This window comes from Synchiropus splendidus, chromosome 4 (assembly GCF_027744825.2).
Source record: "Synchiropus splendidus isolate RoL2022-P1 chromosome 4, RoL_Sspl_1.0, whole genome shotgun sequence".
NCBI classification, from domain to species: domain Eukaryota; kingdom Metazoa; phylum Chordata; class Actinopteri; order Syngnathiformes; family Callionymidae; genus Synchiropus; species Synchiropus splendidus.
This window is the reverse complement of record NC_071337.1, coordinates 19,201,642-19,215,220: the sequence shown is the minus strand read 5'-3', so window position 1 is coordinate 19,215,220 and position 13,579 is coordinate 19,201,642. Positions and strand designations below refer to the sequence as shown.

Here is a 13,579-nt window from a genome sequence, read left to right as displayed (position 1 = left end):
TTGGATGTAAAACTATGCTTCCAAACCATGCTACATCCTGCCCCCAACCTGTTGATGATATCTGACAACTCCATGCTGGCTGATGGCAAGAAGAAAAACTCCTATTTAGCAAATTCGCAGAACAATAGAGAAGAACACACACTCATGAGGCAATAATACACTGGGATAATTGTTAATGAAAGAGCACAACAGGCTGAACAAAAATAAGCACAGCAACATCTGATACCAGGGTGATCTAATAACTGCCATGGCAAATTTGCTTCTGATGAAATTTCAATCAATAATTCAAAATGTATAAATCAATAATTTAACCAGAACGAAACATTGTATACAGTACATCGACATTGTGCAAGACAGTTAAATCACTGATGCAGAAACATGAGCAGTAAATACTTTTAGGAGGAGCATTTAAATTTAATATGCTCATGCCAGAGTTCCTCCTCAGACCCTTAAGTGCCCCAGAATTGGGGTCATGAGCGTAACGGGGAAACCAAGTGCTGTTGTGTCTTCATTGTGGAACACTTTAATGGTGCAAGCCATTGATTGCTGAGTAACACCGGCATATATTTAATGTAACCCAAGTGTAACGTGCTGCACATCTGCATCAGTGAAGCAATTTCGGACAGAGAAAGCTATCACATTCATGTTGACGCTCTCTTGCCTGACTGATATAACTGACCAATGATAAGTTTCAACACTGTTCACAGTGAAGCACTGTCTACCTAGTAGGCCTCGGTTCCTCTGATATCAGGTCACATGATGAATACATACATTCAGGTTCATCAAACAAACATGCAGATTACATTACAGTTCTTAAACTATGCAGCACATCTGTCAAATTCAAGTCATTTTGTCTGGCCACCTAGACGGACTTGCTCACAGTGGCTCAACATTATATTCGCTCCTGGTTTAAAAATCACTTCACACTCACACTCAAATCACATTCACTAGATTACCTATACACTATAGCACTCGGAGTGATCATGCTCTGTTCCCTTAGAGGGAAATCCAAGACATTTGCAATGGATGAGAGGTGATGGAAATAAACATGAATTCATTCATAAATGTCAACAAGTCATAAGGAAACATGGCAGATGTAAGGGAAGACAATGAGAGTTGACAAAGTACATGCATGGTTGTCCTTCAGGGATTAAAAACTGGAGCATCTCTTGAGGTGAAATCTATGATTTTTTTTTGCTCTTGCTATATTTGGGACATCATGACGAGTAAGTAAGGACATACAGAAGCATTTTCTGCATTCAAAGATATTAGGGCATGTTTTTTTGTCTGGCCTACTAGGAAACAGCCTTGTGCTACTGAGCAGCTAAGAAGACAGGTCATCGTAAAGGAATAAACCAGCCTTGGCATCATTCTCAAAGTGCAGTTATACGTGTCAGCAGTCGTCTATTTGCTCCGATGAGCCTGATATGAGACAAGAGCACAGAGGGAATTGAACCAGTTGAATCTGTGTTGCTTTTGTGTCTGCGATGAGCCAGTGAGTGCAGTCAGTGACTGATGACGGAAGTGCAGACACCAGGCAGACAATGGCCTAGTAATTGTCTGCTACTCCTCCCACTCTGACTTCCACCTTGACAGTTTCCCTTCACTTCCACTCTTGCTGTGAAAGGCCCTTTGTCTGTGTTAAGCAGGTCGCGAGCCTGAAAAGGATTTGGTGGGTCCAATACAGAGGAAATTGCTGCAGAACTTACAGAGAAATGGCTAAGCAATTGTCAAAAGTTATGTTTTTAGATATGAACTCTGGGGTTAGGAGCACCCCCTGGTGGTGATAATGACTATGCCTGATTTTTACAAACAAGTTATGACAAAATATTTGTGAGAGTATTTGAAACCGTCATTTAATGCTTGATGCTTGTACTTGTGAAATTTTGCCAACAGCCGTGGTAATCACTTGTGCACATCCTTGTGCAACAAGCAAACAAAAACCTACCAAGGTCTATAAATAGAGAAAGAACTTAACACACGTGTGCTGAAGCATGCTTGGCTGCCTGACTCCTACACACTCTAGATTTGACAGTGCTGGAATAAAAGTTCACATTACCCCATAATGGACCGGCACTACCAGCTTGTGGAAAAGTCTACAAAAAGGGCAGTGTTCATAAACAGCAGATCACATTTCAGAGTCTTTGAGAAGCAGATGCACTTGGGAAAATAAACCCTGAGAGGATAGAGTTCTGATGGGAGCACTTAATATGAACAAGCACAACTGTGGTAGAATGAGGCTGGAGTGACTAATTCGCAGTACAGCGGTGTAGCGCAGACTGAGACACAGGTCATCTCCCTTGGTCACCAGGCCTTGAATGAAGCTTCCATACAGGCGCAACATAGAGGCAAGGTTTCCAAACATGGTGATGCATGGCTCACATCCCACCAAACACTTTGAGTTTTCCTGATAAAGTTAGGCCACTCACTAGGTAGCATACTGCATACAAAAGCATTGTCAAATAACTGCTTTGATTAGAAGCTATTTCTTCATATTATATGATTATTTTTAAGAATTTTGGCTCGTCACTCTGTTTTTGTGTCGACGTGGTTTTATTTTACCAGTGCAAACTTGTGGTGCTTGTTGCCATACATATAAATAGTTTAAAGCTTGCAAAAACTCTGAGGTTCTTTACTGAACATCCCATACTGCACTTCTCCAATGACCCGTCTTTTTGGGTCATATTATGCTGTCTGAGTAATCTAATTATTTTTATTTATCATTTTCCTATAAATGAAAACACAAAACCACAATACAACTTATAGACTGACATGAGCTGTTGTGCTTTGTTTATAGTCTCTCCTTGTAATTAGTTCATTCTTTTGGGGGAAAAGTGTTATATTTATAGTACACTTCACTCCTTAGTAATGAATTGGTGTTGTGCTTGTAACACAATTTTGTAGTAATTGGAGATGAGGCTTCATGAAACAGTGTCTCCAGAGCTCAGTAGGCACTGTCTGATGTGAGATTTCATTGAAATTGTTCTAATCTAAAGATTTTATCACTGAGTATCTAGTGGGCTCTGAAAATGAGGGCACTGTTTCATGAAGCCTCATCTGGCCTTCACTAGTAGACAGCACCAATGCAACAGTCAAATCATGCAAGCAAAACATTTACAGTATTATCCCAACATCAGAGAATTAAAGACATCAATGTTGCATAGTGGTTGTTGTATCCATTTGAAACAAGCTCAAGCATTTCAATGTCAATATGATGGCAAAGAAATATTAATGACAAAATCTACGGTGTAATAGAACATTGCAAATGGAAATGCTATGAATCTTCAAGAGTTTTACTGAGACTTACATTGGAGTTCCACCAATCAGAGTGATCATTTTAATGATTCAAAAGTTTATGCAACAGTCGGAAGTCTTAAAGGTTCACATTCTCTTCAGGGATGCAGATCTTCAAGTGAGCAAGGTTTCTTTTTCAGCAATGTACAGTAGAAGGTCAAGTTTGTGAAACTGTCTGCTCAGAAAAGCATAAAAGATCCAATCCTTTATAGAAACAGACAAAGTTGCATCTAGGAGATTGAATTACATTTGGAGGAAAACCACTGTGATGCCACTTATTTGCACAGGTCTACCCTTCCACGGACAGTACAGACACAATGACAGTCCTTTCAAAAGGCTTGAGATGTGAGGCCTTCAGGCCAGATGTCATCAATCATGACTTGACACTACTTGCGTTCTAATGACAGCTGTGCCCTTCAGACCTGTTGGGTTCAGAAAGTCATGGCAGGAAGGGTGAACTAAAAGCAAAATGCCAACCACAGAATGAAAATAAGATGAGCTATATTGTCAACTTGACCGGTTGATTTTAAGTCCATTTTTTTTATATTTAAAAGACGTTTCCTTAAAATGGCACAGATTAATCGCTCAATTACAGGAAAAGAAATGGTCAGCAAGGGAATGAGCAGTGAGGTTCCCTGGTACTTCCGGGAACTCTGTGCCATGTGGCCTGTAATGCCTGTTGATGGAAAACACAGGCCAGCAATTACACAGAGAGAATATCTATGTATCTCATCAGTGTCAAGAGTCAACGCCTCTGCATAATCTGTCTTCATTTGGTGTCCAGGTCATGAGCTCATCATGAGGGGAGATAGATTTCAGTATATGGTCAAGAAGCTGAGGGGGGAGCCAGTGGGTAGAAACACATACCTCAATAGTAATGTGATAAAGGGCATTTGTCAATAAGCTGCATCATTGACCAGAACACCTCCCACACACAGACACTCAAATAGCTTAAAGGGCCAGTCAAAACAACAATGTTATTGGATACAGGACTGTCGAAGCAATTGTTGGACAAAAGAAGGAACAAAGGGAAATGAAAAAAAGAGAAAACAGACACTACAAATAAGGAACGAGCCTCTTCACTTTAAGGAACTGTGTATGTGTGTGTAAGTGATAGATGTGTTTCACCACATCTAGTCAATTTATTTGTGTTCATGATCATGTTGATCATGCATATTTAACTGTAAATCACTACTTAGTCTAATTGACTAATGACATGAATTAATACATTTGGAAGTAAGGTATCAAAAAAGGTGACAACTTTGCACAGTAATACAGAATGTAAAATCAACATCATTTTAAGTGGGCAGAACATAATTGATGAAAAGTGGCGGATTAGCCTGCGTGTGAATGCCAGTCAAACGTGTGTGTGTGTGTGTGTATGTGTGTGTGTGTGTGTCTGCTCGGAGGGCTCCAGCTGTGGTGTGCTTTGAGGCAGAAGGGAGTGGAGGTGTGAAGGCACAGTCAGGTGCTGCCCTCGTCTCACCCTTACACCCCTGTTCAGTCCACTTCCTCCACATTAATTAGTGGAACCTGGAGGACGGACGGGGGGTGTATATGTAGCTATTGTGAAACAGCTGCCATTACACAGCAGTATCTCATTCCTGCGCTGAGGAAAAGACTTTGTTTTCCCCTCTTTGCTGACCCAATCTCCACTCGACAGGGTGTTTATATGGTTGAGGTTAGCAAACCATAATTGTTGTGGGAATTAAGCCTCGTCAGGGTGAAGAGGTTACCAAAGTAAAACCGTATTGTGGTGGTTTGGTAAATGGAAAAACTTGAATCCAACATAAACAAAAACACACTTCACTGTCTCCTCTCTGAAATGTAAACACTTCTGCTTTTATAAATAGCTTCCTCTAGTAGCTACTATTGACATAGATTCCAACAAATCTGAGCCTGGTGAGCAGCCCCAACAAATTATTCCGTCCATCAATTTTTTTAATCGCCTCCGCCACCAGAGAAGCGGAGGTTATGCATATCACGTTTCCTCTTTATTTGATTCATGTCTTTTTGTCGATGGTGTCAACTATGGAGCACGGCCAGTTCCGACCATCATCATGGTAACACTTCAGCGCAAAGTGTGCTCCAAAGACTGCATACATTGTTGAACTTTTCAGTTCTTTTAAAGAGGACAAAAATAGAATTACAGTTTGCAATGAGTGTTCATCCAAACTATCTAGAGCCTTCTGTTTACATTATCAGCCAATTATATAATGGAATTTTTTGTTGTTTTTCTTCTTTTTATTATTATTATTATTATTGGTGCAGCCCTAAAAAATAACGCCATTGCTTAGTACAAACCATACACGGAAGCAGCACTAATGATTAGACTTACCTTCGCATTGCTTTCCGTCTCCCTTATACCCAGGTTTGCAGATACAGTTGTAGGACTTGGCCGTGTTCTGGCAGAGGGCATCAATGTGGCAGTCATCAGAACCTTCGGCACACTCATCTGCATCTAGAAATACACAAAACAATTGACAATTACAAATGAATTTATTCTACAATGATGTTCATTATCGCATAACTAGTCTAACTTAGTCTAAATTATGTCCAACAATGTTGTTTATGTGACTGATTTTATTGCTTGCTGCATCGCTGCTTGTCTTGAAGAGAAATGATGATTATCACCACCAACCATGGGGAAAATATGGGTTGCATTTTCTGTAATGATGAGGGCGAAAGCAATTTTGTATTGTCCTTGTGTGTAATTTTAAAGTTTATTTAGTCTTCCTTCATCGACATGGTTACAGTGCTTCTTGTTAACATTATGATGTAGATCTATAAACATTACATTGTCATTCACTTTGTTGGACCAATTAACTCATGATTGTGGATACCACGTCACAAAATGCTAGTGAACAAAGTGGATCATGCACCCAAGCACCATCCATGGCGATGTGAAGTCCATCCCACCCCTGTGTCCAGCATGTTCCACACATATCTCAGTCTAAGAATCAAAAATTCTAGTTTGCATTGAAAACCTAGTCCACAATTCAATCTGGCTACTAAAGCAAGAGTAATGAGGAAGTCCCTCTACAACTGGGAACAAGATAACTAACGGCAACTATCTATTCCACCGGTATACAGTAACAGATTCATCACTTGTGTACATAAGCAAGACAATACATTGTCTTTTTGGAGCGCAGGTGTCAAACTCAAGGCCAAATCTTTAGACAGTCCAAGTCACAGTGTCAAGAATTTTTCTTCTAACAGAATACAACTAAAGTCTCCATTTGAAACATGTTTTGCTTTAAACGTCTCTGTGGTTTTCACTGGCACCTGACTACTAAAGAGACATGGTTGGAGATGTTTTTTCTCCTCGTAGCACAAACTTAAATTCACCTTCTTACCCGAGCATTGTGATCTTCATCATGTCATTACACAGAAGAGTTTTATTCAGTCTTGTGATAGCCACATAAAATAGATTGATGGGCCAGATTGGCCCGCGGGACTCTGAACTCCCATTTCTCACATTGCATCTCCAGAGGGTGGCAGCCTAACTTAATTTAGTTACCAGCTCCAGTTTAGCATTCAACAACAACGGGTACTCACTAAAGTAGCCTTGGCAGCTATGATTTATAAAAGAGGCATTACAGAACTAGAAGCTGAAAGAAAACCACACTTAGACATGACTCATCAACTATTGCTCGACAACACCTCCATAATTTTTCTGTCTCAACCATGATCTCAAAACATGCTGCACAGGAGTACTGTAATCCTGCTGCAATCCTGTTCTTTCACTCGCATATAAGGAGGAAGATGGTTTGACTGAGTATATATATATATATAATATCAAAACACAGTACCTTCAATATTCATTCCTTGCTACCTTTAGAGCTTAAAACATTTAGTTGATGGCTTTCAAGCTTTTCATGCCAGTCAAGTTATAGATCCCAGTTTTGATTTCAAGTCCAAAAAAGATGACCCAGACAAGTCTTTCTCACTGTCACACCTATGCACAGTTTAGACACCATTTCAACAGACTATCCAGACGATGATGGGAAGCTGGAGGCTACCCAGTGAATTGGTGTGGATGAGGTGTTAAGTATTCCATGTGCCCAACACTCCCTTGATTGAGTTTGACAGAAGAATAACAAGGTCAGTGTGTAAGAAAAAGTGCTGCGCAGCCAGGCATCTCGACAACAAGCACTAGAACAGAAGGTTTAGTGGCCTGGTGAATAATCAGGTTATTGCATTTCTTTGACTCACTTGAATCACGCCCGTGCGTCTGAGCTTCCCCTCTGTTTACACAAGGGTAAAAATAGCTTCTGAGTATGATAGATGACCAACAACAAGTTCTCTGCCTGGCTCATGGAGCACCAAAAATATGAATTACTCAGAGGGGTTTTACATCGACTTAAAAACAAAAAAGCCCCCCTGGGTCTGAACTTGATCAAAGGTTTAATTTAAGAGTCAGTGCATCTAATGTTGAGTTCATTCTTAGCAAGCAGCGTCCGATAATAGCACCTTTCTGTCACTGTCTGTTGCTCAAATTAAATATGATAAATATGACGTTTGTTGTATTTGGGTAATGGCTAAATCGTTCACAATACAAAGGGCCACATATCAAATGTTCGTAACTGTTTACAAGACTTCCTACATCACTTAGCAATTTGGAACTCATTGGGATAAATGTTTCTGTAATTACTCAAACTGCAATAAGTTATAAACAAGGGTACAAGGTGTACAGAAGGAATTGAAGTCTGAGCCTTCAAGTGTTTATTGTGATATGTAACCATAACAAAGACGTTCTATGTAGATTAATTTGTCTTATAGTCCAAAAAAGGAAACTGGGTAAAGAAGGTTAAACAAACAAGAAGAACTAAAATAAACATTCCAAGTATACCTAACTATTACAGTAAGGAATTACCAACACCATAACAGAGCAGCAAGCATTTCACCTTGGAATTCTTTTCATACTGAATAACATTGTAGGGCTGAGTTCCTAGCCAGTGTGCTCCAATAGTGGCTGAAATTTTGCATAAGGGCTTTAACCATGGTAGGTGAAGATAGCACTATTTAGATCAGATGCAAAGTGACATTTCCAATTACAACATCAATATATTGAGTTCTTCTTATTTCAGCATTTCCACACGAAAATCGGCCTTCTTCACCTAACCCAATATTGTGCATCCTCCCTATCCTCTCCATGTCCTCAATTACCTCAATAGTTGTAGTCCATTTAAAATATATTTTTCCAGCATGATCCCAGTCTCTCCTCTGCACATGTCCAAACCATCATAGTAGCTGCTCCTAGCTGCTGCTCTTCTGTCACAGTTCACTCCTGACAGTTGTCTCATCACCTCTATTCTGCCTGCACTCTCCTCTTCACCTCTTGATCTCTGTGCACCATGCTATATGACTGATCCCTCCTGCTGTGTTCTCTTTCACACACATGCATGCTGTCCTGCAACTATTGAGCTTCAATCCTCATCTCTCCAGCTCGTACCTCAACCCAGCTTCTCCTCCAACCTTGTCTGCCAGAATGGGCGGCCATCACCTTAAGCACACCTCACTGTCTCACAGTGTTCATATGTCCTATACAGCCCCTGACACTTCTCTGGTGCTCCCGACATCCTCCATCTCTATTAACCTCCTCGGAGCAAACAACAGAACTGTAACAATTTGTCCTCCAGTCTCTACAATGGGAAAGGACCTTGAATCCATCTCTAGCGTTCCCAGTCTTCTTACTATTCTTCTTGGTTCCCTGCACACATAACATGTTTACCTTTCTCCTGATCATCTCATCCCAACCTGTTCCGTGTTCCTACACATCAACATCAACTACCCTGCGCTCCCTTTTCTCCCTCTACCATTTCATTTCTGTTGGTATCCCGTTGACTAATTCTAAAGGTACAGACAGACCTTGTTAACCCAGGTGACGGCTGATCCAGCATGGTATTCTTCGTTCTGACTTGTGTGATTTTGAGTTGACTGCCAAGCTTCTGAATCAATCACACTTCAACTCTGTATGTGGACACATTTTAAAGGGGGTGATGGATGGATAGAACTGCACAGACATCACTTTCAACACAACAATAGTAGTTAATAACACCACTAGGATAACAAACTATCAGCTGGGTACACACAGACATCAAGGCTCAATAAAAAAAACAAAAACAGGATGAAGCATGTACAAAAGCTGACAAAGTAAAACCACACACCACATATGTAATACAAAGGACTCAATCATGCACAGTACTTAGACTTGGGACCAAAGTGCTGACTGTGTGGTCGCTCCAGCAAGAACATATGGTCACATCTGATATCAGTATATTATAAATGGTCAATTTAACAACAGTAAAAATGCTCCATTGAGCAGAAATTAAATGCAAAAAGCAGTCATGAATAAGAAGTGAGGTCATCATTCCTCATCGCTGCTTTACTAAGACCTCCCCACATTTGAAAGTTTTAGTCCAGACTAGAGTCATTTTAAAATTAGGGAAGGATTCGGTCCTGGCTTTCGCGGGGTACCTGGTCAACCTTATCGTCAATGTCAATAATCAATCATCACAATCACGTTTGTTGCTGCAGCAAAACATCTACCTTACTGCCAACAAAGTCAGTCCCCATGCTTTATTAGATGTCCTGATTCCATTTTAGTTTTTTGTCAAGGTAAGGACTAAATGTCTTTATTCTTACCTTGAGTGTATTCTTCGTTGACAAAGAATAATGTTTGTTGCTCATGACAGAGCATAAGCTTTTTGCACTTCATGATAAATTGCCTCAAACATTTTTACTTTGTTTTGTGTTTCAAAATGTATTAAGCAAAACCAATGTTTGTTTTCATCAGATATGATTCATTATGCACATTTTTTCACCAGGCACAGTCGTAGATTAATGTTTTAATGGTATTATTAGTACGTAAGAGTCAATCTGTCTTAGCTTTACATTAATGCAAGCAATGCATGCTTTTTCACAGAGCTTTAATTTGTATGCTGGTCTTAACATCTCAATTTTATTATGTGATGTTAATTACTCTCAGTTTCTGTAAAGCACTTGCCTGTGTATAAATAATTTCAAACTCATTAACTCCTCCTGCCTTAACACTACATTACAAGTCAGCTAGCACTTTAACTAGTCACGTAAGTAATTAAGAAAAGCAAAACTAATACAATCAAATCAAAATTATCTTCATCAAAGTCAAAGGCTTGAGGACATAATGGATTGTTTCAGAACACAAACTGAAAGAATTGGAATTGCAGTTGCACTTGCAGCCTCTTCAGTCCAACCTAACACATAGGTAGTAAAGTGTTTTACCGTTTTCCCACTCACTTGACAATGCTGGCTTCCAAAGAGTTGACCCGTACTTCACAGAGTTCAGAGTCTTACTAAAGGACACTTGATCTGTGGTGAGGTCGCAGCTGGACCCATTCACCTACGTTGTGCTTAAATAACAGCATATGCTGTATAAAGAACACTAGTGAAATGTTCTTATTTATTGTTGTTCTGTTTGTGGCGAAGCAAAGAGTGCATGAAGGGTGGAATGAGTAGAGTCCATGCAGATGCCATATAAGCCGCAAGAGTGAAAGGGACCTTTTTGGACATGCATGAGGGACAGCAAACAAGTTGAAAGTGGCTGAGATCAAGACACTCCCACAGGTGGGAGTGACAAACCAGATAGGTTGGACACATGGAGAGGAGAAACAGGGGACATGTTAGACAAAGTATGTTAGTGATGGAGATACCAAGAAAAGGGTGAAGAGACAGGCTTCAATGACCTAATGGCCCTCTTGCCACTCTCCTACAAGTCATTCATGCATTGTCAATATGACACATGATGACTCCTAAAACCTTATACATTGTTGGCGTAAATTTCTAAGAGTCTTGATTCTAGTTCTAGACACTTTAGTTCATGAATATGTAGGGGTTTTGAGTTCAGTATAGACTTTGATAATTCCTCCATGACGATGATCTCTGGCATTCTAGCCATGCTGCTCCAGCTGCTGTGAAGCAGCCATCTTAACTTCATAGAACAGAAGAAGGCATAATAGCAAATACTTGAGAGGCAGACCGTACAATAATGTTTTAATGTTCAGAATGTAACTGAATGTGTCTCAGAAATGAGACTTTTGTCATCAATGTCCTATTTATGAGGCATAGCACAATGGTCAAACTTAAAAGAAAACAAAGAAGACCCAGAAGGCACCATCAGTGTTTCTCTAATAAGCACAATAATCTGAACAACTAATACCAAATATCAAGCACTGGAATTCACAACGCAAGTTTGAATGAATGCAGATTCTCAAGTCCAGCTTGGATATATCCGTGAGTTCTCCTCCACCACCACCCCCTCAAACTCCATGGCTACAGCTTGGGAACAATGTACCGCTGCTGCTGCGGCACCGGTCAATATTGGGCCCCTGGCCGCTGCTCCTCCTGGGACTCTGACGGCCCTCCTGCCACCACAACCCCCCACTTAAATCCACACACACCTCCCTCCTCCAACAGCTAAAGACAGGATGCTCTCGACTCCACTTATAAAACCGACATCATGTGTTCTTGACACATTTGCGCTTACATCTTGCAATTAAAATATATACTTCACACTGCCCCTCGACCTTTGAAGGTTGTATGCTGAACTTCCCATCCAACCTAAGAACACTTAGATAACATGGAAGAACTCTTTTATGTGTTATAGCACACGATTATATTTCAGTAATGTATACAAAAATGGAAAAAAAATGGTCAAGCAAATATTACATTGACTCTGAGTGTGCAGTGTGTCAAGACTTTAATGTCAGTTTGTGAGGCAAATATCTTTGGCAGTCTTTAACTAAAGCCACAGAAAGCAGATTTGCCGGTGGATGTAAAAGAGCGAGATGGAAAGGGGAGCTCTTACCTGCAAGTCCGACATTCCCCATCACCCTGAAAGTATTTATGAGGAGGATAAACAAACAAAGGTCCCGGGAAAAACAAGCGCTCCCCATGCTGATAGACGGTGTGAGGATTCAGCAGGGCTTTTCAGGGGGTTTGAACTGTGTGAGTGTGTGTGTGACTGAGTGACTGAGTGTGTGTGATAGGAGAGGAGGAGGACCGTTTCTGGTGGACTGGCAGAGTCAGGGAGACAGAGGGGGGAGGCAGTCGAGAGGGGAGGAACAGCCAGTCCTCTGATTGGTTTGTTTGCACCGGTTCGGAGGAGAGAGAGAGAGAGAAAGAGAGAGAGAGAGAAAGAATGTGTGCATGGATATGTGTGTATGATAAATAATATCAATAGTTTGTTTAAAAAGCAATGAATCTGAAAGGTCAAGCTTTTTTAAGCTTGCTGTCATAACATCATGAAGTTATTATGAGAAATTGGTGAGGTTTATGCTCAACGAGGCTGAAAGTGGTCAGAATCTCAGTTCATAATTTCCAAGCTTAATGAAGACAAAAACAATCCTACTCACCTTTCACATATTTGAGGATAGTTCATCTTCAATGTGCTCTATTTCTTAGCAAAATGTTCCTGCTTCTTACCCTATTAAGAGGAGAATGTTTGTCACTTTTCCTTAAACCCGTTTTGAAAAAAATAAATAATACCAGGATAAAACTAAAAACAAATAAAAGGAAATGTCTATTAACACATACATTCTATAGTGTTTCACCACAAACGCAAACCAGTGATTTGCATTTCCCATCGCCATGTAAGTCTCGCCACTGGAATCAAACTTGATTCTTAAATGCGGTGAAACCAACAGTCCAAAACAGACTTTGAGCTCCATCTGCTGGGCATCTTCGCCAAACTCAAAGGCCAAGCTTTTCTATTTGAGATATGTTTAATTTTGTATTCGTTGACAAGTAGACAAACCCCGTGTAATTATAAAAATACATAAATATATGTTCTAGCTAGCTAGCAAGCTAAAAGCAGCAACACGTTCATTGTTTTTGACAGCCAAAAGTTGCACTTCATCCACTACACATTAAATTACAGCTCCAAAATTTCGTCAAGCTTAGTTTTTCTTTTAAAAACGGAATATTTTATATCGGTTATATTTACAAATTTGCATCACGCGTATCGCTGAAATACCCCAACATGAACTCAATCGCAGGCACTGGTATTTACGAATATAGTTTGTCGGCATTACTATTTTGTTTTTATAGCAAATCCTTTCTATCGGCAAACTTATTAAAATGGCTTATTGTTATTTCATTAAGCTCCACTTACTTTTCCATCCCTCCATTTAGCCACACCGATTTGGCGACGCCTCTTTTGGTGCGTTGAGGGACCAGAGGAAAATTCAATGATAATAAATTATATCAGTGTGGAATCCAAAAAAATTCGACATCTCTGATAATT

The 13,579-nt window shown here is 40.1% G+C and overlaps 1 protein-coding gene across 6 annotated transcripts in view; it reads right to left on the bottom strand.

Moving 5' to 3' along the window:
* The window catches only part of scube1 (signal peptide, CUB domain, EGF-like 1), a 64,980-nt gene extending 51,501 nt beyond the window's left edge, over positions 1-13,479 (bottom strand). For 3 of the 6 annotated variants that reach the window (XM_053862473.1, XM_053862474.1, XM_053862475.1), the window contains exons 1-2: positions 12,143-12,372; positions 5,633-5,755 (exon numbers count right to left, since the gene is read on the bottom strand). In XM_053862473.1, the coding sequence (XP_053718448.1) occupies positions 5,633-5,755; positions 12,143-12,230 (211 nt within the window). In that variant the 5' untranslated portion in view covers positions 12,231-12,372. Of the gene's footprint in view, positions 1-5,632; positions 5,756-12,142; positions 12,373-12,689; positions 12,761-12,870; positions 12,921-13,447 lie in introns of those variants that run through there. The other 3 variants (XM_053862476.1, XM_053862477.1, XM_053862478.1) reach the window with 3 other exon arrangements.
* Between the last annotated feature and the right edge of the window lie 100 nt (positions 13,480-13,579).